The sequence below is a fragment of the Tauraco erythrolophus genome, chromosome 18, assembly GCF_009769465.1.
Source record: "Tauraco erythrolophus isolate bTauEry1 chromosome 18, bTauEry1.pri, whole genome shotgun sequence".
Taxonomy (NCBI): Eukaryota; Metazoa; Chordata; class Aves; order Musophagiformes; family Musophagidae; genus Tauraco; species Tauraco erythrolophus.
The window spans coordinates 4490426-4516035 of record NC_141482.1 but is presented as its reverse complement, the minus strand read 5'-3'; the positions used below and the strand labels follow the sequence as shown (position 1 = coordinate 4516035).

At 41.4% G+C, this 25610-nt stretch overlaps 1 protein-coding gene across 3 annotated transcripts in view; it reads right to left on the bottom strand.

Annotated features, from left to right (window-relative positions):
* PTPRT (protein tyrosine phosphatase receptor type T) overlaps positions 1 to 25610 on the bottom strand; it is a 461775-nt gene that overhangs the window by 65603 nt on the left and 370562 nt on the right. For 2 of the 3 annotated variants that reach the window (XM_086623022.1, XM_086623023.1), the window contains exons 13-14: positions 20151 to 20187; positions 5379 to 5514 (exon numbers count right to left, since the gene is read on the bottom strand). In XM_086623022.1, the coding sequence (XP_086479148.1) occupies positions 5379 to 5514; positions 20151 to 20187 (173 nt within the window). Of the gene's footprint in view, positions 1 to 5378; positions 5515 to 15498; positions 15556 to 20150; positions 20188 to 25610 lie in introns of all 3 variants that reach the window. The other variant, XM_086623021.1, reaches the window with a different exon arrangement.

The window sequence follows — 25610 nt, the reverse complement described above, 5'->3', positions numbered from 1 at the left end:
CAGAATTTTCATAGAAGGAAATAATCCTAGACCCTGCATAGCCCCAAATCTCCTTTTTTTGCTACCAACAGCAATTTAAAGAACTTATTTACAGTGCACCCATGACAGGTTGTCTGATCCTATTTACTCAGTCTTCTACTTAAAGGGGTCAGTAGAGGCTTTGTCCACTCAAATGCACAAGCCTGAAAAGTGCCACACTCTTCGCTCCAGGGAAATGCAAGTCACGATTACACCAGAGTTAAAACTGTCCAGACAAAATCAGAACAGACCTAAATCTAATCCTTTGCGGGGTGGGGGGGAAGTCAAAGGATATTTTCACCCGAAAATAAGTTCACAAATGTCTTGTTTTTCTTGTTTCAGCTTGTTTTTACTAACTGATCCTGTATTCTCTATTACACAAAAATATTTAACTAATATTAAAGACAAAGAAACAAGCTCCTTAGAGAATTGGCAATGTTTTGATACAATAAAAAATGAGGTATTTCAAGGTATGTATCTATTAATGAAAGGAAGCAGTACTGCCTTATGGTGGCAAATGAACCCGTGAGGGTGCTGATCACCAACTGTAAATTAGCAAGGCTAAATTATGGTGCAGTAACCTGTACATCCATATACATACAGAATCATATAATCATTTAGTTTGGAAGAGACCTTGAAGATCATCGAGTCCAACAATTAACCCAACACTGCCAAGTCAACCACTAAACCATGTCCCTAAGCACCACGTCTACACATCTTTTAAATACCTCCAGGGATGGAGACTCAATCACTTCCCTGGGCAGCCTGTTCCAATGATCATATTGGAGCTGCAAACATGTAACTCATGCAGCTAGGGGGTTCCCAAAACCAAGAAAAAAAAAATTATTAATGGTTTTGATTTTAGATACTGTAAGACAGTCATATTTAAACCAGAAATTTCTGTATATAAACACACAATTTTTACATGGATATACACATAAAGAAACTTTAGCAGACTTTAGGCAACCTCAGGGTTCAACCAAAGCTTTTAGATAACAAAGTCAGATCCAAGTTTTTTACTGCATAAGCATTCTGGCTGGCTTAATTTAGCTTCACATATCTCACTAAACCCTATAAAACATTGGCAGCCCCCAGAAATTTGCCAGCCACTAGCCTTTTTGCAATATGGTCTATTGAAAGTACAAGCAACTGGGAACACTTGCTCAGGCCTTACGTATGAAAGGTTCAAAAAACTACGTTGATTTCATGCGCCTCTCTGAAACAAAAAGCAGCTTCTGATGATGCATCTAATCCTAATCTCAGACCAGCACCTGCCTTCTCTTAGTGTTTCCTTCTCTTATAATTTCTCTTCTTCCTTTTCTCTTTGCACTGGTTAGCAAAATGCTTCATTCAGGAAACCCACTACTGTGCCTACAACCAATGAATTATGATGCCCTGGATCATGAACAAATGTCACTGTGATATTTTCCAGCTCCATTTGATGCAAATGCCTTAAATTTGTCTAATTACATTATTTTTCTGCATTGTTGCCTTGCAAGACCACACTGTCTTGTACACTGAGGCATTAGCCTTAGTGAACTGAAAAGGGGAATTCTTTTTCAAGTAAGGTTAATGCAAAAATCTAATGCAAGAGCTTTAGCACCTAGCACTTCTGCTTGTAAAACAGGAAGAGAACTTTGTTGTTAAAATGTTCTCTCAGACAAGAGCAAGTTTTCAGCTGTGCTCCTCCAGAAGTTCAAATCAATCTGTGGTCCAAAGCGGCCTTTCCTTTTACAAAAGCTGGTCCCAATCCGCATTAGTTTACAAATGAAATGAGCCTGGCAGGCTTAAGTTCATCTGCTGGGAACACTTGTCCATATGCGGCTTCGAGCCTCAATTGGACGTGACTGGTGGTGCCCGTTCAAGGGAGACCCAGAACCGATGCAATCAGCAGGTTTGTCTGCGATGCAGGAGCTCTGCCACGCAGACCTAAGAGAGAGCAAGCCTCCAAAACCTCCTTCTGCACTGTTATAGCTTCTAAATGGGAAAAGATTTTGAAGTCGATGAGCCAGTTTATTTCTTATAATAGTGTGTATTCCAGTGGGTAACCTGGCAAATGACAGCAAACAGGCAAAGAGGGGTGGGAACGACACAGAGGAAAATGTAATTTTCCAGCTCTAGAAAGAAAAAGGGAAGAATTTCTCTCTCTAATACTCCCACTCGCCTCCTTTCTCATTTTAATTTTGAAGAAAGATGCTCAGGTTAACAAAGCCAGATACAGCAAAGTTCTGTCCATGGACATGGCACCCAAGTTCACTAAACATCACTGCTTTTGGGACCAGGCTAGTTCCACAGAGGAACATGTGCACTGAGTCAGGGGGCCAGCCCAGGGCAGCAATAGCTTGGGAATTTTTATATCAAGCACACGGATCCTCAGACTCCGGCCTCTAGGACTTGCTCTGCACTACAAGTATTTTTGATTCTGCATTTGTCTGTGTTTTGCTGTTTATAAGATATCAACTGATACTGCACCAGTCCTGGCAGTCAATACATCCTAAGAACCAAATGTTGGAAAAAGCTGCATCTTGATAGATCTCATCATTTACTTATCTGAGTTAAATATGCATCAGAAAAAAATTAAAGCTAAAATCCAAAAATTGTTTAGACCTGCTAACTAAACTATATAATACAGTCTCTAGGTTTCTTCCTGATCTTTAACAGAAGTTTGTTATATTACACATAAAATATTTAGAGTCTATTTAAAAAAAAAAAGGCAAAAAACATGATAACCTAAATCAGCTGTAAATTTTTACTTTCCCTTGGAAAGATTCCTACATATTGATAACCTGGCCTTTTGCTGGGTTTCCAGTTTCCATTGCAAGACAGAAGATTAAGCAAAGATGTTGAATCATTGACATGTATCTAGACGGCTCCACACCAATGCATTTATCAGAATGAGAATGATGAAGTGTTTGAAGAAAAAAAAAGTTACTTGTCTATAAATCTACCCTGAGAAATTTCCTAACTGTTTTCAAATTTATACAGAAAATAGATCGGCAGCAATGACAACACTTAACAGCAAAGGGTCCCACATTCACATTTCAAAAGATGTGACAGCCTGTTTGGGAATACAAGTTTGATGTGAAATCTGAAAATCTGAGAAAATACACAGAGATTATGAGTATTATCTCCTCCTTAGTATTTAAAGTCCTCATAAGAGGATCCTTAGCTCTCTGACTTAGTTCTTGGCACGCTACACCATAAAAACTGTCCTCAAACAAGGAATTTCTGATCATCATGAAAAATTACTGCTAGTTTTCCACCCAGCAATATACATGATTTATAATAATAAGAAAAATAATACATTGTGGGGCAGAAATGCTACCAACATTTAATTGCTTGTGAAATACACTGGGATGTTCAGACGTGGCACTACTCTGACAGCTTTCCTTACAAGTTTTACCTTTCAAGCTGAAAATAAAAGCTTTTCTTAAAGAGCGTTTAGGAAGGCAACAGGAATGGATGAGGGCTGAGCATTAAACAAAGCAGAAACCCAGCCCAGTTCTTCCTGAAACTCTTTTACTGCTTTTCATTGGAGGCATCTATTTTTTTTACGCTTATGAACTGAAAAGCTGCTGGAAGACTGGAATAAGTGATATCTGTACTGTTCGGGTTTAACACTGAACAGAAGTGCAGTAGATGTGACTACAAAACATGTACACACTTGTCCACAAAATCTGAAACTTTTGCACACAACAAAAATTGCATTAAAAGTCTAGATTGCCCACAGCTTCAGTTAATTCAACAGGAATTCACAGTAGTCAGTACACATGTGATTGGTTTTGCAGAATAGAGATCATTTGCGAAGACTACTCAAAGGACGTCTAGTCCAACCCCCTGCTCAAAGCAGTTTCACTTGCAGCAAGTCCCTCAGGGCCTTGTCCAAGTTTTTAATTTCTCCAAGAATGGAGATTCTCAAACTGTTTTGGTAACCCTCCTCTGGACTTGCTCTAAGATACGAGTGTCTGTCTTGTACTGAGGATCCTGAAATCGGGCACAGCATGGCCAGACCAACCTCACCAATGGCAAACAGAAGGAAATAATCACTTGCCTCAACCTGCTGGCTACACGCTTGCTAACACCACCCCGGACACAGCTGACCTTCTTTGCTGCAAGGACACATTGCTGACTTGTGCTTGACTTGTCCACCAAGACCTCCAGGTCCTTTCTCTGCGAACTTGTCTGTACTGTTGCAGAGGTTACTCCGTCCCAGATGCAGGACTTTGCCTTTGCTAAACTTCATGAGGTTCCCACCAGCTTGTTTCTCCAGCCTCTCAAGGTCCTTCTGAACAGCAGCCCTGCACCCCAGCATCTGTAGCATGCAGTTATTCCATTTGCATATGTGCTCTCGATTAAGATAGAGGAGATCATATATAAATTTAACTGCTGCTCTTATTTTTCGGAAATGTGTGACTTTGTCATAGAGATAAGAGATCTCGAAGGAACAGCTTTGCTTGGAGAGCTGCTGATCCATCATCAAGGATCTCGCATGCAATACTACCTGTGCCCTAGACAAGGTGCTGCCAGGCTACCGAGCTCCTGCTTTATTTAGAAGCAAATTACTGTTGAAAAGTAGAGATCACTTCAGAAGTGTGACTAGTAAAAATATATACAAAATACACCCTTTTCTCAAGAAAATCTCTTGCCTAAGTGGTTTTCTGAATCAGTATGTCACACTGTAAACGTGGAGCTCTTCAAACAGCAGCAACTACAAATAGTCTACTTCAAAGTGCAAGTGCAAATGGTCCAAAGAAAATCACACAAAATGAACTGTTTGAACAAATTTCATTACCATACATGACTTTGCCACGTTTCATTCCCCTGTAAACTAAAGCTAACTCTTGGAAAGATTCTAACCCTCAGCAAGATGTAATATTTCAGATGAACATTGGTTGCAAAGAAATGGCTGTGTGAAAATACGTCTCAAGACTCACTTGTGAACAAGACCCTTGATCACATTATTTTAAGATACTATTTTTCTTGACTGTTAAGAAAGAATTCCTGTCTTCTCCTAGACACCACGGTACTGCGTGCACAGGCTCACATGCCCACTCCCATTGCCTCGTTATCGCCTTGTGCTTCTCCATGCATCTTCATGCACTATCCCTTCTCATTAATTATCAATCAATCATCATTAACTCTTTGCAGTAACAAACATTCTTTTGTTGATCATATAGCAACCGTCAGAACACGCATCTCTTCTGGGACTACGGCTTCTTAGTGGTAGCGTCACATAAACAGGTATGAACTGCTGCCCCCTGGAACACAAATGGAATGTTCTACCTCTACCAAATGTATTCTTTTCAAAGTAATAATGCTCTAGGCAGAAGGTCCAAGATGGAAGCAAAGCAGAAACTTACCTTCTCTTGATGGTAAGCATTGCTCCCAAGAGGATAATAACGAACATCAGAAGACCAGCTATAACTCCGGCCATCTTCACCGTGCTGTCAACTTGTTTTTCTGGTTCCACTGCATTGGAATTCTGTGTGGAAGCTCCTTAAAAGATGTAGGGAGAGGAAGGAGGAGATAGAAATAGAATTTGTAGAAAAATTATGCAATAATCCACCTTAAATATTCATTTGAAAGCCTAACAACATACGTGCAACCAAACTGCAATAGAAAATTGTCTATCTAACCAAATCTGCCTTTACTAAGGGCTTGTGACAGATAATTCAGAGCAGTAATAGGGTGTAAGATCTCAGTGTAATGCAACTGACCCCAATAGTTTACCATATTATACTGTAACGGGGAATTGACTCTTCTGATGCACTCAGCACACACCCAGAAGCAGGAGAATTAATAGCAGTTGTAACTTTCATCTCAAATAGCTTAAGTGGAGGTGCAATCCTTACTCACTGAAATAATGAATGTAAAAGTTTGAAGTAACATATCCCATAATACTACTTGCGGAGACTTTTTTCTTCTAAAATCAGAATACATCCATATATCTCACTGTACTGGAAGCCTGGCTTTTGCTAACACACAGTTACAATTATGCATGTAACAAGCATTAATCCAACGCACAGAGCACCCTCCACATCATCTCACGTATTCCGTGCGTGAGCTCTTCTGCAGCCCAGGCAAGACAACATAATTTCTGCTGGAAAATCTTTAAGAGTAAAGCCTACGCAACTAAAAAAAAAAAAATACATATTTAGGAACATTATTTGCACAATATTTCTTCTTTTACATCCTTGCCATGATCTGACTTTAATGGTCTTTTGCTCCTGCAATAACTGAGGACCTTGCTGAATGCCACCCTCTCCCCTATTGCTGCGGTGACTTGTATAGTGCTTATTATACACCTTGGCTCTGCTAATTTCAGTGCTTGCTGCACAGAATTTTTCCAGACACAGCTTAAACCACTGAGCTTGATTTAGAAAGCCCCACAAGATTTGAGTGGTGGCTACTCTAAAGACTAAATAAGCCTATCTTTATTATATTCCTGATATACTGAACTACTCCTAAAAATATCACAATTGCATTTGAAGTTAAATGAATTCACGTTACATGAGGTCACAATCTTATCTTGGGCTTCACCTCGGCTGTTGGATGCAGCCAAATCTTCCTCTACAGTTTAAACACAGTAGGAAAAAGGAATCAAAGGTGAAAACAGAGTGCTGTCATTAGAAGACCATAACGTTTTGCTCTTTTAACAACTCTGTGGTGCTGACCTTCAGGAAAAGCTGAATCACTTCTGTTCATGAAGCCTGTTGCTTGGGGAGGTCATACTCAACTGAGTCCGTGTGTTGGTGAGACAGTAGAAAGCCTCACTGGGTTATTCTTTTGCCCATTTGCCACACATTAAGCTGCATATGCTTTAAAACATCTCTGTCTGCAAGGATGAGTCTGAGCTACCGTGATCAAATCATGTAACTGGATATAGGGTCTTCTGATATGTTCTGAATAGGGCCTTAGCTGATGGACTTCCAGGGAGAAAGACCTGATCTTGAATAAAGTGTTATCTTCTCTCATCATGTCTTTAAGAGTACGTACAGAACAGTGACGCGATAAATGCAAAACGAGAAAACTCACCACATGCAGTGATAAAAGTATGACTTCACTTTTCCTACAGCTAAGCTGTTAATCTAGTTTGCCACAGCAAAACACAATATTTACCAAGCAAAAACGCTGGCTGTTTGAAGCACACATGTAATTTTCAGCTTTTTCTCCCTGACAACTCTATTGCTCTGCTGTGTCCACCAATTTTCCCATTCAGTTAAGAGTTCACTGGTAACTTCTGCGTGCATATGTCTGAAATGCATTAATGGGACTCCCGAGCGTGAAAATAAAATAACATATCAGTTGTGTATTACCATCTATATTTGACAACATCTCTTACAATCTTGGAGCAAACCGGTCCAAGAGCTGAGCTACATGCCACAATACAGGCAATCCTGACACCATCACACAACAAATTAAATGATAAAGGTACAATTTTTGCCCTGAAAATGGCTAAAGCTCTATTAGTATGATGTGAAAGTCACAAATACTCCAAATTATGCTTCACTTGAGTTGTAATTACTCCTATGATCCTAAATATCAGGTGTTGGAGAAGGATTTTCCACCACAAAAAGCACAGTCAGACCCTCTCCATTTTTGTACCATCTGAATATCCTCATGAATTGTGAGCCACGTTAAAAAAAATTAAGAACATGCTGTCAACGCCATCCTCTAAATCCACTAGATTCCTTTGATTTTGCCAGGCTGTTGCTTGTTACTACAGGCAACGTGTGGTCAGTGTATTTTTATTTGCCGTTTCTCGTCCCATTGTAGTCTACTGCAGCTCTAGAAAGAGAATAAAGGCTTATTATCCATCCTGACACCTACACACCGTGGTGACCGATTCACTTGAACGTTCTATGTAACTCTTTCTATCTATCTTGGCAAAGGCCAACAATTCCTTTAGGCTACTAGCCCAACCATTTGTAAGTTGTCCAAGCTAATAGGGCCTAGGAATTGATAATATGACAGTAAGTTCCTGGGCTTTGGATTCTTAAAGCTTTGCAATGAAATGTTACTGCAGAAGTCCGTTGTTTTCCTACTGGTTTGGTGTATTTTCCTTGTAGATGCCTAAATCTACTACGGTTGCTCGTAGTCCCACCTGCACCACCACCAGCAGTAGGTAAGAACATTTCTATTCTGACAGGAGGAGGTCTGTGAGCTGTCGCTGGACTTTTCATAGAAGACAACTGCTGCTGCTCCTGACAGCAATGCTCTTTTCAGAACTCAGTTTTGCTTCTCTCCTTTATGGACATGCAGGCAGATCTGAAACTCTTTGAGCACAGAAGCCCATAAAAACTGCTCAGATGGCCATTTCATACAAATATCTTTAAATACACTCGGAAAGCTCTGCACTACTGTACTTGAGGGGCCACCCTTTTCTTTCTGAAAAACAATGTTTATACACTGCTGACATTAAAAGGGAAAGAAAATAAACTATAATCATATTTTCTAATGGTTACTTCCACCACATTTCCTGGAATAAATTGTTCCTCTTAACTGAAGCTGGGTATTGGAATAATAGGATATAGAACAGGTCAGTGCTGTTATTACTGTGTGTATTTCAGAGGCACCCAGAGCCCCCACTAAGGGCAGGACCTCATTACACTGTACTAACACAAACTAGGACAATTCTCTGCCCTAAGCTTACTTTCTTAATAAGGAAGGCAAATGACAGAAGACAGTGCCAGAGGAGGGAAGATCGTAGGTCCCTTGACTCCCTATTTGTGCATTATCTACTAGACCAGGCTACTACTTCCAGAGATACACATTTATGTATTGTACAAAATGCACTTTCCCAGAAGCTTGACCAGTGGCAGGAATCTGACTTCCACAGGCATCATCATTCAGCCAGAACCCCATTTTACATTTATAGCTATTTGAGGATTTTAGTTCTTTCCCCACCAAGCTAATTTACTTTGTTTTCTCAACCCCTTTCAAAATTCTCAAAGATCCAACATCTTGCAGTAAGACAGAACATGTTCCAAGCAGCACGTTCATGGCAGATACTATTCCAGTGATGCTGCAGAGATGCAAAGAGAACAGAGCAGGGGCAAATGGGTTATTTCCCAGAGTCGTCCGACTCATCAGCCCAGGAGAAGTCAGGTTTATGGATCATCAAGCACTGATGGTTTAATTAAGGTTTTGATTAAGGCCTAATTCAGCTATATCATTGTGGATTCATAGATACCTAAATCCCAGACCACTTCAGCAAGGTGCAGCTACTGGAAACATGGTTCCATATTATGCCAGCTCCTCACAGCTTTCAACCTTTTAAATTCCCCCTTGGTTAAGGGGGAATCATGGTTAAAGCTAGCCCTGCTTAAGGCCAAGAATTCTGAAATCTAAAATTCATTTCAATATAGTGGGCTGCCATTTGTATTCCAGACTTTATCCTTCAGAAGATTTCTTCAGCAGAAAGTGTTTCTGTCCATAAGGAAGAAGAGATGACACGTTTAGCTACTTTGAGCTGGAAGATGGTTTGCAAGCAATTCCGACAGCCTAAACTCAAGTTTTTGCCAGTCATAACTAAAGACGAGGACCCTCTCAAAACACTGTGAAAGTGAAAAATCATCCACTTACCAGCAAGCGTTCACACATACTGCTACACACTCCTAGAGCGATATTCCTATATACTGTAAATCCTCTTAATGCTCGTGCAAGGTAAGGAATACATTATGTTATTTACTTTATAGATCTGGAAAGATTAAGGATATGCTTTTGGCATCACAGGCACCAAAGAGCAGAGCTGAGGACTGACGTTTCTGGACTGACACCCCGTGGCAGTTCCATCAGACCATGCCACCTCGCACAGATGGGGATGGTGGAGACCGGAGGGGTGGGACAGAGAGAAACAGCAACAGCAGCTAAGTGAAAGATACCATGGCAATCTTTTACCCAGCAATTTATGCACATATATATTATCTGAAAACAATAAGCCACCAGACACAAAGTGACCTTCTCTGTGGAGGTGGCATCCTGAAGAACATCCAGGGAAGAATGATTATTGAGTGCACGTAGCTAAGCAGGACTGATAATACAAGTTTCTTCTATAAAACCTACTTCACAAACTGTAATTTGAAACAGTCTTTATTTAAAGCAGCAATGACAATACTGCATTAAAAAAGTGTAACTGATGGGAAAAAGAATTCAAAAAGAGCCACAGGCAGGAGGAAAAGACAGGTAGGTATGTGAGATTTCAATCTGGTGAGGCATAAAGAACAAAGTCCTGTGATGGAGGTGGCACCACAATCACCAGAAGCACAGGAAAGAGAAGCACCCGATACCACAGCAGGAGAAGAAAAGAAAGCAAATAAAATGGCTCTAAGGACAGCTGGGGCAGATACCTGGGGGCAAGAAAAAGGCAGTGCAAGTGTAAATGAGGGAGGGACAAAATGAGAGAAGCAACACAAGTCAAGTAACAGGAGGTTCAGCCACGGCCAGATGACAGGAAACACCCAGAGAGGGCACAAGTCAGTCTGGCAAAAACTAGGGTTTGGTTTCAAATTTGTAACACTTAACAATACAACTTCTACAGATATGAAGTCACTCTTGAAACAAAAACTAATCAGAAAAATTACTTCAAAGCATTATTTAACCCAGAAAAATTAATGAAAAATAATGGGTTCAAAGTCATTATGAGTTAAAATGAGCTGCTCAGAGTAATTTCTTTGTAGCACGTGATGGCCAGGCAGCACGCTGAATGTAAAACTTCCTAATAGACCTAGAGGCTCGCTTTCAAAAGACAGTTATTCTCAAATCACTTGTAAACATGATTTCCTTTCCTTTTTTTTTTAAATAGTGCTTTCCATGTGAGTGGCCTACAAATGATTAAAGCATCTCTGCATGTAGAAATGTCTTCCCTTATGCTTTCAGATGATCCTGATTATATCTATACCTCTGAAACACAGTCTCTGATACGCAAACAAAGGGTAGAAAGGTGCTTAAAGAATGATAATGTTGAGATAAAGGTGGAAGGGCACTGGTTTACATCTTGATCCAGCAACCGCCCTCTGCATCAGCTGGCCACATGAATGGGTTGTGGAAGACAAATCAATTTGCAACTTTCAGCACTGTATAGCAGAGTGCTGGGACTAACAAAAAGCTATGCACCACACCGGTGCTTCTGCATACCATAAGCCAACAAAGTCAAACTGCTCATCACATCTGAAAGATATATTCCATTTGGGCTATTTCTTTGTTGTAGTTCCTTACAATAATGAAAACCACCAACAGTACCACTACACGTAACGTCACTACACCAATATTCCACCTCCAGTTACTGAAGACTGCAAACAGTACGGGCTTAAGACTACAATAAGACATTCTCATTTCTTTAAAAAAGCTCACAGGGCGTGGAAAGAATGATGAGAGCCAAAAGCTTTCAACCCTACTCTAAGCAGAGAGAGCAGCAAAACAAAGCAGTCCTGGAGAGAAAGACAGACCAGAATTTATATAAGGGATTATCAGGCATACAGGTTGAATCTGTAGGAGGATGAGGGTAAACACACAGCGAGGAATCGAGATTAGCATTACTAAACTGAATGAGAATTAAAAAATAGCTGTAAGAGAATAATTGATTCTGGAGATTCCAGGCAAATACACCACAAAGGTTTTTCTTTTCTCCTCCTGTTTTTCTTCCTCTCTCTTCAGAACAGAAGCACTCAATTTGTGCTAAAGGCAGATATATGGCCCCCAAGAACGAGAAGGGTTATTACATTTACTTGAAAGAAGAGCTCGGATAAAGAGCAGCTGTTGTGATGCCTACAAGTGATGCGATGGTTCAGAGGGTGATAGCATGTTTCCATTTTAATTCTCCACTTCTGCAGAGCTATTTAGAAATGAGCTTGACATTTTAAAAATGGAAAACAAGTAAAATTCCCGTTACCACAAGTTCAAATTTACAGATGCGACTTAATTTTTCTGTGGTCTTAAACAGACAGAGGGAGATCAATCTTTTGACTGATACAGGCAAAAACTTCCCAGTGCATGACAATGCTATGGACATAGAATAGACTCGTCACATCTTACCAACAAAAACTAATTAACCTTTGCACCAGCCAGTCCCCTCTAAGCAGTTACTCCGCTCTCATCATGGTTACCATTAAAAAGCCACAGCCACACTGGCTGCAGAAATTACACAAGCAGTGAGCAAAGTCCAGAGGTGGGTATAAAACCAGTACTGAAGTACGGCCACTTTTCGAGCCCGGCTGGTCAAAGGTGCTTTACGTACCACAGCGGCCTACAAAAACCGTGCCAGAAAAGATTTCACCCTCGAGCTGACTGAGCAAAGGAGGATACTCACCATGTCACAGTGGAAAGGGAGTCACAGGGCCAATGCATTAGGGAGCCCGTGCACACACGCTCCCCGTGTGCTGCATAAAACACCAGGAAACTTTCTGTACGTCGCCGAGTTGAGGCAGCACTTTCAGGCATGTCTTGAATGAAGATTTTTCTTTTCTTCTACAGTGGTATTACAAAACAGTCTCTTTCATACCTACTTCTCTTGTGACATTGTCACATATCCTAATGCTTTTTAAAACGACCAGTTTCTGGAAGAAACTGAGAAGCTAACGCATTAATAGTAACCCCGTTTGTGAACATTGGCTCACTGAAAAATCTGTTTAAGGAAACAGAAGCATAATGTGTTTGTGACAGCCCTGGGTTTGTCATGCCTTCAGAAGTGCTGTTTAAGGACACTGACAAAGATAATCTGTTTACAAAAAACTTTTTAAGTGATTCACAGTACCTGACCAGCAGCTGATACACCTTAGAAAGCACCTCCAGGTATCAGGAAATGCAGAAGAAATACTGACTACCCAAATAAATTGGCGTAAGCACATGATGGTTAGGAACACTGCTGTCCTCTAGAACGTAACAGCCCTTCTCCTGCGTCTCCACCTGCGGCTGCCCCCTCCTCTGTCCCATCTCTCAGCCCCAGGGCTGAAGGCTTCAGGGGACATTCAGGCAGTTCTTCCTGCCAACCTTCAAGAAGAGAGGGGAAAACCCTCTCTTTGGGCAACCTGGTGTAGTGGAGGATTTCCCTGCCCATGGCAGGGGGGTTGGAACTAGATAATCTTTGAGGTCCCTTCCAACCCAAACCATTCTGTGATTCTGTGATTCTATGATTCTACGAAAAATCCAACTCTGAATTTCACAAGTGAGTCTTAATGCATTGTTCCTTGTGTTAAAGCTAAACAAACCAAACCAAATTCTTTCTGATTTGATCTTGACTTCTGGCTCTAATGTCCAACTACTGCCTTCATCCTACCATTCCCCACCCCCACCTCCTTTGCCTGGCTACTGGTTCATCTGTAAACAAAGGTGAGTGCACAACTTAACAAGCCACGGCCACAAGACATGGCCAACAAATCCTTTCACACCAGGCAGGTGTTGTAAGGGGATGACAGCCTCCACAACATTCCAGGTAAATCCATGACTACTTTGATTCCCAGAGGATCTGGCTTGCACAATGACAATCAATTTTATCCAGCTTTGCCTCAAGACCCTTCTTTTCTGAAGTGACTCAGTGTATCCCAGCAGTGGATGCTTTGCATCACAGGGGTGATATTTGCTACTATTTTCTATTAACAGAGTCTACTGTTGCTAATCTATCCTAAACTTTACCTTAAACACTGTGCCTCCCCTCCCACTGCTTATTTTAATTGGGGAGCCCAAGATTAGGGTCTGTCAGCACAGAAGAGCTCTAGAGTAGACCATGTCCTCCAGAAATCACGCTGAGGTTATCAAACTCAATTCATTTGTGGCCTCATCCCCTTTTGCACCAGGTTCTTCACTAATTTGAAGTTGGTTCATTAGCTCCCTGGGTTAAGGAAGCCCCTAAAGTCAACATTTTAAATCCCTCTAAGTAAGTCTTGGTACCAAATTTGGTGAAAATAAAGATGCTCACTGGGTAAGTAGGCACCCACCCGTCAGGAAGTTTGAGTTGTCTTCTCAGTGAGGAATATTTTTCAGTAAGAGCAATGAGAGCGTGTCTGTTATTAACAATTAATTATGGTGATATACAAACTTGTGCTAAAAAATAACTTTTAGAAGGCAGAGATTTATTCAGAGGAAAAGAAAAAAAAAACAACATATTCATGCATTCGACTTAAAAAGCGTGATAAAACCCTCTGAAATAAATAGCACAAACCAGAATAAACCTGTCAAAGGAGTAACATTCCAGTGTATCAGAAGACAAAACACAATAACACACAGAGTTGAAGTGAAATTAGATCTTTTTAAAAATACATTATCTGTCTACAAAACCAGAATATATTTCAGAAAACAACAGAGCCCTCTTAAACGAATTTGAGGGAGCAAGACCTATTAAACGAACAGTTTTCATATGCAGTAAAACTGTGTGTGAACAGTAGGAAGTTTTTTCTCCTCATGTTCCACTGGTTTTTTGCACTCCCTCCCCACCATGATTTCACTGGTTACCTTTCAGACTCAGGTTCATTTCTGAGGTCTCAAGATTGATAAGCACTCATCTCCCAGGAAGTTCCCTTTTTCAGGCTGATACACTACAAAAAAGCAGGACCATTCCTCTGTACCATTACAGCTGCCCTGATGTGCAGTTAAAATAATTCTTGGGTGAGGAAGCCATAGCTAGATAGGAATATAACCATGCAGCACTGGGAGAGGAATATTCCTACAAAAATTTAATACATCCCAAAACTGAGAAACCAACCCTCCTTTCTCCTACCTTTTGTATTGATCACGTGTAACTGTCACATCCCAGTAAGTCGTTCTACGCACATCAGGCTAAAGTAGAAGAAACTAACTCCACAAGCTGATGGGATTTCCTCTCTATACTTCATTTTTCTGGAGTGAAATAATGGTACTGGTCCCAGCGTTACACACAATGTGGCAAGTTTATGACATGTAGACCTTCCAGTCCATTCTGATGGCAACTGCAAAATCCTTGAAGAGTTCTGAACCTCCCTACTAGCGATCTGTGAATGACTTTACACAGTGCTACTGAGGCTCGATTACGTAATATCTCTGATTCCAGCAGAAGTTTCTATACAGAGGACTGACAGAATCTAGTTTTCATTTTCCTGTCATCCTTTCTCCAACACCAGGAGTCAGCTGTCTAAGGGTAAGTGCAATAATCAGCCCCAGAAAAAGCCATCACTACTTTAATTCAAAAATGCAAGGTCATCTCCATGCATGCTCAGGGAGATATTCAGCCTCTGCAGAGGGCCAGCAAGGGATTCATGGGGCTCTTCGGCCATGCTCAAGTGCTCCTGTGAAGATTTAAGTGGTGTTTGGACCTTCAGATGACCCTCTGCACAGGCGTATATTCACTTCAGTGCACAAGGAGTGCCAGGTAAGGAGTGTCCCCTTTATATTGTCATTTGAATAATTGTAAAAGTATTTTCCCATGCAAACCAAACATGAAACAAGAACTCATGAAGCTGCTCAGACTTCGGGAAGTTTAAACAGTTTTCCTTTTCCTGAATTGATAATCACCTGTGCTCAAGAGGCTGGGCGGGTTTCGCGTGGTCACCTGTTGCCTACCCATTACTGCTAAGAACAAGCAAAATCGTTCCCAGGCAGCATGCACAAGAAAAAAAAAAAAAAAAGGGAAAAAAATAAAAATGTACCTCATAACGATTATTAAAGTTCCATTCTTTCATTTGCAAGAACTCACATTTTAAAGAAAGAAGAAATGAGTATCAGGAGATAAGGAACCATTAATGAGCCCTCTGCCTTGGTTTCAATTACACTGTGAAATTAATTTAATGCACTTTAAGAATACAAGAGGTAATCGCTCTCTCTTGGTAAGAGGTTGCAATTTTCTCTAATAAAGTGTCAATAGAAACATGTTGCTTTAAGACAGGGAGAACAAGTCAGTTAATTCAGAAAGAATGGGACATACTAAAACAAATGCTATCAAGGAAACCAAATGGCAAAACTCATAAATAAACTGGCTGAATGAAAATTGTATGGCAGAGAGCTGGTAAATCAGGGTTTAATTAGAAACTTATTTTTAAAGAGTGTTTTACGCTAATGATATGCATCCAAGTGACTAATGCTGTGAATGACAACAATTTAAAAAAGAGGAGTAGCCCATGTGAGGAGAGATGTTTATGGCTGGAAGTGGTAAGAAATCTGAGACCAATGAACCTGAAAATAAATACACACATAGATACAAAAGGTTAATAACGCTTGCGGATTTAAAACATGCTGGCAAAATGTGAAATGGCTACACAGACTGGACAAATGCAGAGAGCTTTCTGATGGATTGCCAAATGTCACCACAGCAAAGGCTGATGAGGGGTCCCTGGCACCAGCCCGTCCCACTGCCATCTGCAGACTCTTATACTGAGACACTGGATGGAAGAAAATGAGCTCAATAGATGTGCTCGCCCGGGTGGGCATCTGCCCGCCCTGCTTTGGAGGATGCTCTACCAGTGTCATGACCCAGTGCTCTGAAATGCTGGACCCCACTCTGACGTTTAATAAGCCAATACACAAAGATTTGAGAGATCTCTCTGGTGACCACAAGAATCAAATTCATCTAAACAAGAGCAGCACGCAGAAGAGCGCAGCACTGGGAGAGAGGAGAAGCAGCTGGAGCTGAACTGAACTGAAAAGGAGTCAATCTGAACAGTCTATTTCGTGCTAAAAGGGGAGGAGAGAAAACTGGGAAATCTCCAAAACTCTCTTTAATGGACTAGAACACTTTTTAAAGAGTTGTCTACTTTCATTTTCTTGGTTTTGAGGCACTGGGACATACAAAGCAAATTGTCTCCCAGCCCGCTAAAGTAGTGACAGTGGAACAGCCTCTTGCATCTCAAGTAATTAAAGCTACTCGGCTTCTGAACAGGTGCCTTGCAGCAACACCCAGGATGTGTTATAATCCCCCAGTAACACACTGCCTAACATATTTTATTGCCTAATTACTCCCACACTCACGTTTACTGCCCTTGTTAATCCAGTACTTCAAGAGAACACTTGCCTTGCTTAAACATGTCTTGATCCTAATCTTCCTGTCATCGGTGTAAATCAGAACTCATTTCACTAACATTAATGGAGCTACTGCAGTGTCAAACGTCTAGGAACAGAAAAATTAGGCCTATAGCCCAAAACGAACATTTAGCCTGGCACCAGTAGTATGTATTTATCTTCTTGTGTTAAAACAAAATATGCTTTTTCTCTGGTACCAACTCAAAGCAGAGCTTTTAAGCTGTCAATGCTGAGATCAGCCCTGACTCCAAAACAGTTGTGTTTTTTTTTCCTGACTCTGACCAAAGACCACAGTGGTGTCTCTGCTAGCAGCTCCGACCATTTTGTTCAAGGTGGGCTATAGGTTGGCTCATTCTATCCTCAGAAAGGCAACGATGCAAATAAAGGCGAATACAGGGCAATGCCATTAAAGATAACCAATAGAAGGAGTAGACAGAAGGCGTCACAGACACAGCAGGACATCTAGAGCATCCCAGCTATCGGCCTTTGATCAGGTCACAATGTAATTACAGTTTTGTGTCTCTGTCCATCGCCGCACAGCAGAGGGCAGATACAACACCCATCTTCAGGGGCTGGGATGGGCAGTGTCTGAGTCCTTCTGTTCATGGGGAGTTACTGTATGGTGGGAATTCGGCCTCATGACATATGGAAATCTGAAACTACAGGAAAGCTCCAAACCACAGAACCACACTGTTCAGCTATCACTCAGCTGCTCGTACTTCACAGGTGCCAGCAACGGAAGGCACCGTTACGTTATCAAGATGACAAATTCACTTGTGATGCTACCTTGCTCGTGAGCTGCAGGCAATACTCTACCTTTGAAGAGCTAAAACTGCACAAAATTAGCCACAGCTGTGCCTATTCCAGTGTCCTTGCTAACGGTCAGGCACTGAGAAATACCACATTGCAATTCGCAGAGTGAGGACAAGAGAAAAAAAAGAAGGGGGGGGAGAAAAAGGATTTCCATAGAGATTTCCACATTCCACATAGAGAAATAAGATACCTGCCTATAAATCAAAAGTGATATCCATTGAGACACTGAAAATAAACGCTAGAACTACCATAATTTCTTGTCCTTTCCCATTCACGTCAATCAGAAAAATCCTAAAGAATAAGATCACCAAGAAGCAGTGGCTCTAGGCATCCTCAGGCTCTACCTCTCTATTTACATCTCTTAGCGAATCAGTATCAGTAAGAGATCCTTTTTTAAAAAGACGACATTTAGAAACAACAGAACGAGGGCAGCTTATTGACTCTTCCTAGTGACCCCACAGGTTAATGAAAATTAAATCAGTTTGCAGAAGTCAACTCAAGGTCAAACATGTGACACTTTTCTGAAGTACCAAAATCAGACAGTGCAAATCAAAAGGTCATCCAAGAATGGGACTTTGCAAGCTACGTAGGTTTTTATTTTTCTTTGAAGGGTCACAGAGCAAATATCTTTCCTGCTAGCATGACAACGTTCTTCCACCGACTCCAGAAAAATGAATGACTGACACAGAAGAAACTACAGGTTTCCAAAAATGAATTAATCCAGTTTCTCTGATCTCATGAAGAGACCTCTGGGAAAACCCTGGGGAGACTCATTTCACTCAGACTCATCTTACCCAGTCCTGCTTTTTCTACCACCAGAAAGCCAAAGTAAGGTATTCAAAATGGTCACATCACTACCAGCTGGAAAAACTGAGGGGGAAGGAAGGGAGACTGAGACACACAGAATGTTTGTAACCCAGAGAAATGATTAAATAAAGATTTTTACGAGAGACTTTCAAAAAGGAAAGCAACAAGAGGATATGAGGAGCACCAGAGCCACAGATGAAAAGGAGAAAGGGGAGAAATGGCTCATCCTCCTCGGCTTTCAGTGGTGACACAACTTCTTACAGCCCCACCAGTTTGTGTATCAGGTCTCAGAAGTTGAAACAGCTGCACAGGTGGGAACTCCATGCAGCACCTGCCATCCCAGTGCGTGGCTTTCTGTAACAGACTGAGGGATGTCTCCATATGAAGACGGAAAAAGTCCTCTTCTGCTTTCCCAACAACTGTTAGCTGGGGCTCCTTTGAGCTCTCCCAACTCCTCTGCAAGTGCAGATCCAGAAGTGACCAGGAAAAAATACCCAGAATTAATTAACTTCTGTTACTGCCACAAGACAGAAAGGAGTGAAAAGAATGGAAAAAATGCAACGGTGCCTCAAAGAAAAAAAAAAAAAAAATCATGGGTTCCTGCCAATTTTGTTTAAGCCTCAAAGGACTCCACAGGCAGTAATGCACTTACTTCACGTTACAGCAAGGCAGCGGGAGCACAAGATGGTAACCCCAAGTTTTGGAAACAGAGCGCTACCTGTAGCACAGCCCATGGCAACTACCCTACAATTCCCTTACAGCTCATTTTGGGGCTCTGACACATGTTGAGGAAGCCTTTTTACAGCTACTCCTCTGAGTTACAAGGAAACTGGTTTCTGACAGCTTTGCTGGCAAAGTAGCCCCTGGGGTGACTTTGAAGTCCTTACAAGGATCTCTAAACTTGAAGAAGGAACCCAGACATTGTCCTCGTTAGTCCCTCAAGAGCTACACCTCGCGAAGCCAGCTGGGGATCAGAGCATGGCATCTTAGTATTTATCTCGGATTTGCTCGGTCTGGTCTATCTGACCTATTGGTTTGGTCTGTTCCGAACTAACTGCAATGAAAATTAGGGATGTACTCTACTGGTATGTTGAATGACACCATGGAAATGGTGTGATATAAGAATTGTGCCCCACTGTGTTCAACGTTAGGCTTACATGAGATCTCTTACTTATCTACTTTTTACAGTCGCAGAGAGAATGAATTTAATAGGAAGTTACTGTCGCTTTTTCAGTGATGTTCTGCCAACAGCAAGATCAGTCCTCAGGACAGGAAAGCTGTCGACAGAATAAGGGAAAGGAGGAACCACAGAGACAGAGAAAGATACCCTGTCTTAAAAAAAATTACAGAGTCCACACATATAGTGGAGTGGTTCTGGAAACTGTTGTTCTGCCTTTGTAATCTTTCCTAAACAAAAGAAGGAGGAAATAAAGAGGCTTGTTCTTTGAATAGTAACTGTAACCAGGTTGTGTCACCACTGCAGCTTTTACATTACTGGCATTGTGCTTTGCAGGAAAAAGAGACCCACATACCTTTTGTTGCCAGCCGGACACAGTTGATTTTTGTTTCCTGAAAAATAAATAAAAAAAAAAAAAAGGAAAATGTCAAGGCGTGTAATTCACTCATCTACAATAAACATACACTTCTTTGAAAAGGTACTAAAACAAACAAGCATTTTTCTTACGCTTCATCTCGGAAAACACCACCAACAGTTTTAGCTGTGTAAGACACTCCATACTAATGGAATTCCCTACAGCTGCTTCTCTAACTGTCGAGAAGTCAAGAGCGACAACACGTTTTTCCACACGCGATGTGTGAGTGATGGGTCCCACGTCACCCCTGATTAACTAATAGAATTACCAGTTAAACGACCTGATCTGTAACAGGCAGACAAGCTTCGGGTCAAAAGTCCATGCAATTGTACATCTAATTTTCATGCATCATTATTGCAAATTTTGCAAATTGGGTATTTATTTAAACACATGGCAAACAGACACAGAAGGATTCATTTGAATGTTTCCGCTCTCTGATACGTCTGTGAAGCAAAGCAGCACGCTGGATGGCTCGCTCTGCCAAACCAGCTATTCACACACAGCCCACACCACTGCAGACTGGCATTGCAGAGCTGGGAAAAATCCCAACACCTCAGAGCCCACGGATCTGTGTAAACAGGAGTTTGGATCGGAACAGCAATGTTGTGTTTGGCTCAACTACCAGCTCAAACCCAGCAGCCTTCTCAGGCCACCTCCGCTGACAACACGTCCTTTCTGGTATCCCCAGCTCCTCATTCCACAGCCCTTACTGGCACGGATTGCTCCTGTCTGATGCACGACCGCCGTCCAAGTCTTCATGTGTTCCTTGGTTAAAAAACTGACTTTGTCAGGCAAAAACCTGCTGCAGGGTTTGAGTAGCACTTTATGTCTTTACAGGCACTTGTAAGTGTCTCAGGTGTAAGGAATACTGCATAAATTACTGTGTGTAACAATGCTGCATTAATATGGATGCTGTCTGTGTTCTGGAAACAATAGCCTCGTAAATGCACTGCTGAGCACCTCATTCCATCCTCCAGCAATAAGACAAACACTGCAAAAGTCTGAATTTGCTCTTGGAGAAAATCTGATCCATCTGTGACAGACCCTTCTTGGCCTGAGCAGAAACACATGGTCCCATCGTGCCTTTCTCCTCACACCTACATTGCACGTAGGAAGGAGGCAATGGCAGGATCCACACTGGGAAACACAAGAGCAAATCCCCCGATCCCTTCCTATGCATTCCTCAAAATACCAGCCGGCCACACTGTCTGGATAAAAGCAACCCTGTGTGTAGCCTACAAACAAACTGTCCCTTTGTTGATCTTGCCTTCAAACTCTCTTAAGGAACTCCTGGGTCACTAAGGACAAATCATGTCCGCTAAGGACATCCCTTCCCAGCCATATAGTCCCCAGAGCAGGACTGAAGCTCTGTTTATCACCATAAACCAAGAGGACCCTCTCTTTGGTGCACCCACTCCTCTCTCCTCTCAAAAATCAACTCCCTACACAACTTGTACAACCGTCAGCACTGCGAAGTCAACACAGCTGTACAACGGAGCTCCCCGTTCATCTCTGCCTCATGCATAGCCAGCTCGAATTGCCAGCTATTCTGGAAATCCAAAATCTTTATTACATGAATCCTGATACATGAAGCAGGAAAAACACGGCTTTATTTCCAGAGCAAAGCCTCAACACATAATGCTGGGAATTGTAAGACATACAGATCCTGATGTAATTTACAATCTAAGACAAGGTGACCTGAAAATCAGCAATGAAAAATAAAATAAACTAAAAAAAAATATCAAGATAGCATTTTTACAGTCTAAAAGTAGGTGGACACTTGCTCACATTTCGTTGTGGAAAAATTTCTTGTGTATTTATTGCTTTCTGCTAGCTTCAAAGTGCAACAAAAAGCTGGAGAAATTAGTCAATGTTGAGAAAAGAAGAGGTGAGAAAACAAAAACTGGTATCTTGTTAATGATGCTGTAACTGATCTCATTTGGACATGTGCATATTCGTGCACATTACCCTCCCACAGGGTAATTTGAGAAGACAGGATGCAGTGTGTTCTGTTTGCATCTACATCTACTAATTGCTGCGTTTAGCACAGACAGTCATAGTCATTCCAAGACCATGATCTGGCACTGCCAAAAGCAAGGGCAATCAATCACTAGAGGAACAAGACATCTGGACTTCAGAACTTCATTTCAAATTGCATCTTCTGAGAAGGAAAATATAAAAGAAACCTGCACAGACATCAGGCATTCAGCTACTAGGGATTCTAAAGGTTAAAGACTTGAACTTAGTCTATATTCTTGATTAGGACTGACTATTCCATCGATTTCCATTGATCATCTCATTGATCAATCCACTGCTCATCTCTCTGGACTCTCATAAAAATGAGATCTCTTTAAACTTACTCTGTTTTTATTTGATGCTGAGAATTGTGAGTTTGTATGAACTTTTCTACCAAGAAACAGAATAAATAAATATACGGGATTTTTTTTTTTTTTCCAAAACCCAGTAAAACCATTTTCCCACAATCACATTTGTTTTCTGAAAAATACAACTTTTGATTCAGACAAGGTGCTTTCCTGCCCACAGTAAAGTAAAATGCTTCTGTTTAACCAATAGTAAAGCAGGAATAAACAACGTAGGCAATTCTCAATTATCCATCCCGATGGCTTAAAGCAATTATAAGAAAAATAATGAAATGAAGAGATAATAGTAAAGTTGTAAAAAAACCCAAAAATAATTTCCCAAATTTCAGTCTCTATGTTGTTTCTGAACATTCTTTCAGCCACTGTGATACCTAATTTCCATTTTATGGTATCACACAAGTTTTACAAGGCTTTATATGTCTACAACAATCTTAATGATGACCCAAGATCCTACGTATGCAGCATAAGATATCTGTTTCGTATTATGGCTGAAGTCTCAGGAATAATTCGGTTTAAGATCCATCTAGCACTACTACTTCAGCTCTATATCACTGCCAGGTTATGGCAGATATTTTATATCCAAACAGTAAAGAACAACGCAGGTATATTTTGACCAAGATCCTGGAACAGGAAAACACTGCATGAATACGTCCTACAGCTCTTGATCCAATCTTCATTCTCCAACATGCTTCGTATCCAGAAAGCTCACTACGTGTGAAGCCCATCTACACATTTACTAGAACATATTTACATAAGTTTGCTTTCTGGAACTTAATTCTCCGTGAATAAAACATGATTATGGTGTACCCTCACTCAAGGCTGAACCCTGGCTAAATTTTTAAGCCCACAGACCATATGAGGACTGTGTTTCGGAGTGCTGGCAGACTGCTCCTGGAGGGCAGATCCGGGTCTACAGTTAGAATGAGCTGGAGACTCTGAAGAGGCCACAGCTCATGCGGAGGAGCTGGGTAAGCCTTCCCTGCCAACACGGCTCACGCACACAGACTCAAAACTACACACCATCAGCCTGTTTTAGCATCCCTCTGAATTTTCAGACTTCTTTTAATATAGTTTGTTTCTTTCTTTTTTCAAAGAAAAGGAGCTGATGCTGTCTACTAATTACTTAGGTTCTGAAATGCACGTTTCACTGAAGTACCCTGGATGATAACAAGACAAGTTCTGCCTCTGTCTCTTTAGTGTTTGGATGAGAACAATTTTCTGCAGAAAAGGGCTACGAGGGCAGCAGGACATATGTTCATGTGACAGCTGCATCTTCACAACCTAAAAGGGCAAATGATTTTTTTTTCTTTTAAAATGACAGCTTGCTGTTTACAGACTACAAACAACAATAAAAGCAGCAGAGCTTTTTCATCCATCTGTTTTCACACCCACAATTTTTTCTTTCCTTTACTATTATTATGCCTTTGCGTTAAACAGTGCACGCTTTGTCTGAAGAACCACCTGCCAGCACCAGTGAGACCCGCTGTCCCCAGACGTGCCGCTCGGGGCTGCCCTGCAACAGGCACCGTTTCATCAGGCAGCTCCAACTGGGGACAGGCAATTTTAACCTTCGCTGGTGCACAGGCAAGACAAGAAATTACCAATTTCCCACTTGGCCTCAGTTCCAACTTTAGTTCCCCACGGCCCAGAGCTATATACTGAGCATGCGTGTTGGCAACCTGCTTCACACAGGATAGAAATGGTGGGTTTTGCCCACTGAACATCTTAAGGCATTATTTTTTTGATCCTCACTCCAGAAATTTTGGCCAAGTTCAGGGGAGCTCAAGATTGTGTGCTTCTTTTTTATCCCACTGAAGCCAGCTGCTTGCTGTCTTCAAAATTAATCACGTGCCCATGTCTCTGCAGGGTCAATGGACTCCCCTATAATTCTACTGCCAGTTCTCCAAGAGACTAAGCAAAACCTAGGATTGCCTTTCCAATCACCAGCTATTTTTATTATCCATGTCATTTGGAAAAGGGAGGTTTAACAAAGTGGTTAGGGCTTTTGTAATTTACAATAGAAAGTTATTTCAATGATAGATAGTTAATCACTGAATTCCCAAACCTCTTAAACATGAGGTAGAGTGGAAAAAGATTTAATTTGCTACCCAGAAAACACTCAGGTCCACATACTCCGGCCCAAGATAGCTAATCAGATGTGGAAACAGGGGCTTACAAAGAGTGAAATTCTTTCGCGGCTGCTTTATTTCTGCCCCAGCAGCTCCAATACGAGATCAAGAAGTAAACTTAAGTGAACAAAATTGTACACCCGAAATCCTACTGAACACAGAGCTCCTCAAAGCTGTGTAATAGTTCACAGAAGCAATGCAGGTGGCCTTGGTGCCACTTCATTTTTCAGAACATGGCTCGTGCTGAACTGAAGTATCTCATTATTTTTTTTGTGGGCCATCTCCACAGGGATGAATGCCACTTCTCTGCTGGCAGCTCTATCCGTACCTCCAAAACATCCCAGAACAAGAATGCTGTGTGTACTGAGAGTAGACCTGTCAGCATCTAGAAATCCAGCCTGAAGTCTCTGGATAATAATGAACTGCCCTATTGTGCATGTAGTACAAGTCATTAGAGAGGAAAAAAAGATCAATAAGAATCTCTGTAGAGGCTATCATTCCCTCAAAAATAATATTCTCATTGATTCCTGTGGTGCTACTTTTCACAATTCTGGCCTGAAAGCATCATTCACCTGTTGGGCCACCAGGCTGCAGGACCAGCTGGCAGCATCCCCACATCATCTCCAGCTGCAGTACAAAGGTTCCTGCCTCATCTCCCCTTCGGGGGAAAAATGGCCAAGAGTAATTGATTGCAACTGTGCCGGTACAGGTTTCATTTCAACTCAATGAAGTAAAATGCAACTCCGGGAAGGATTTTTAGGAAGCTCTGGTTTCTGAGCTGCTCAAAAATTCAGGCAGGTTTCACACCACAGCCAAAGAATTCTCCTGGTTTGAGCATGTTACTGGTTCACTAATCCGAGACTGTCACCTACAATGACCTAGATAAAGAA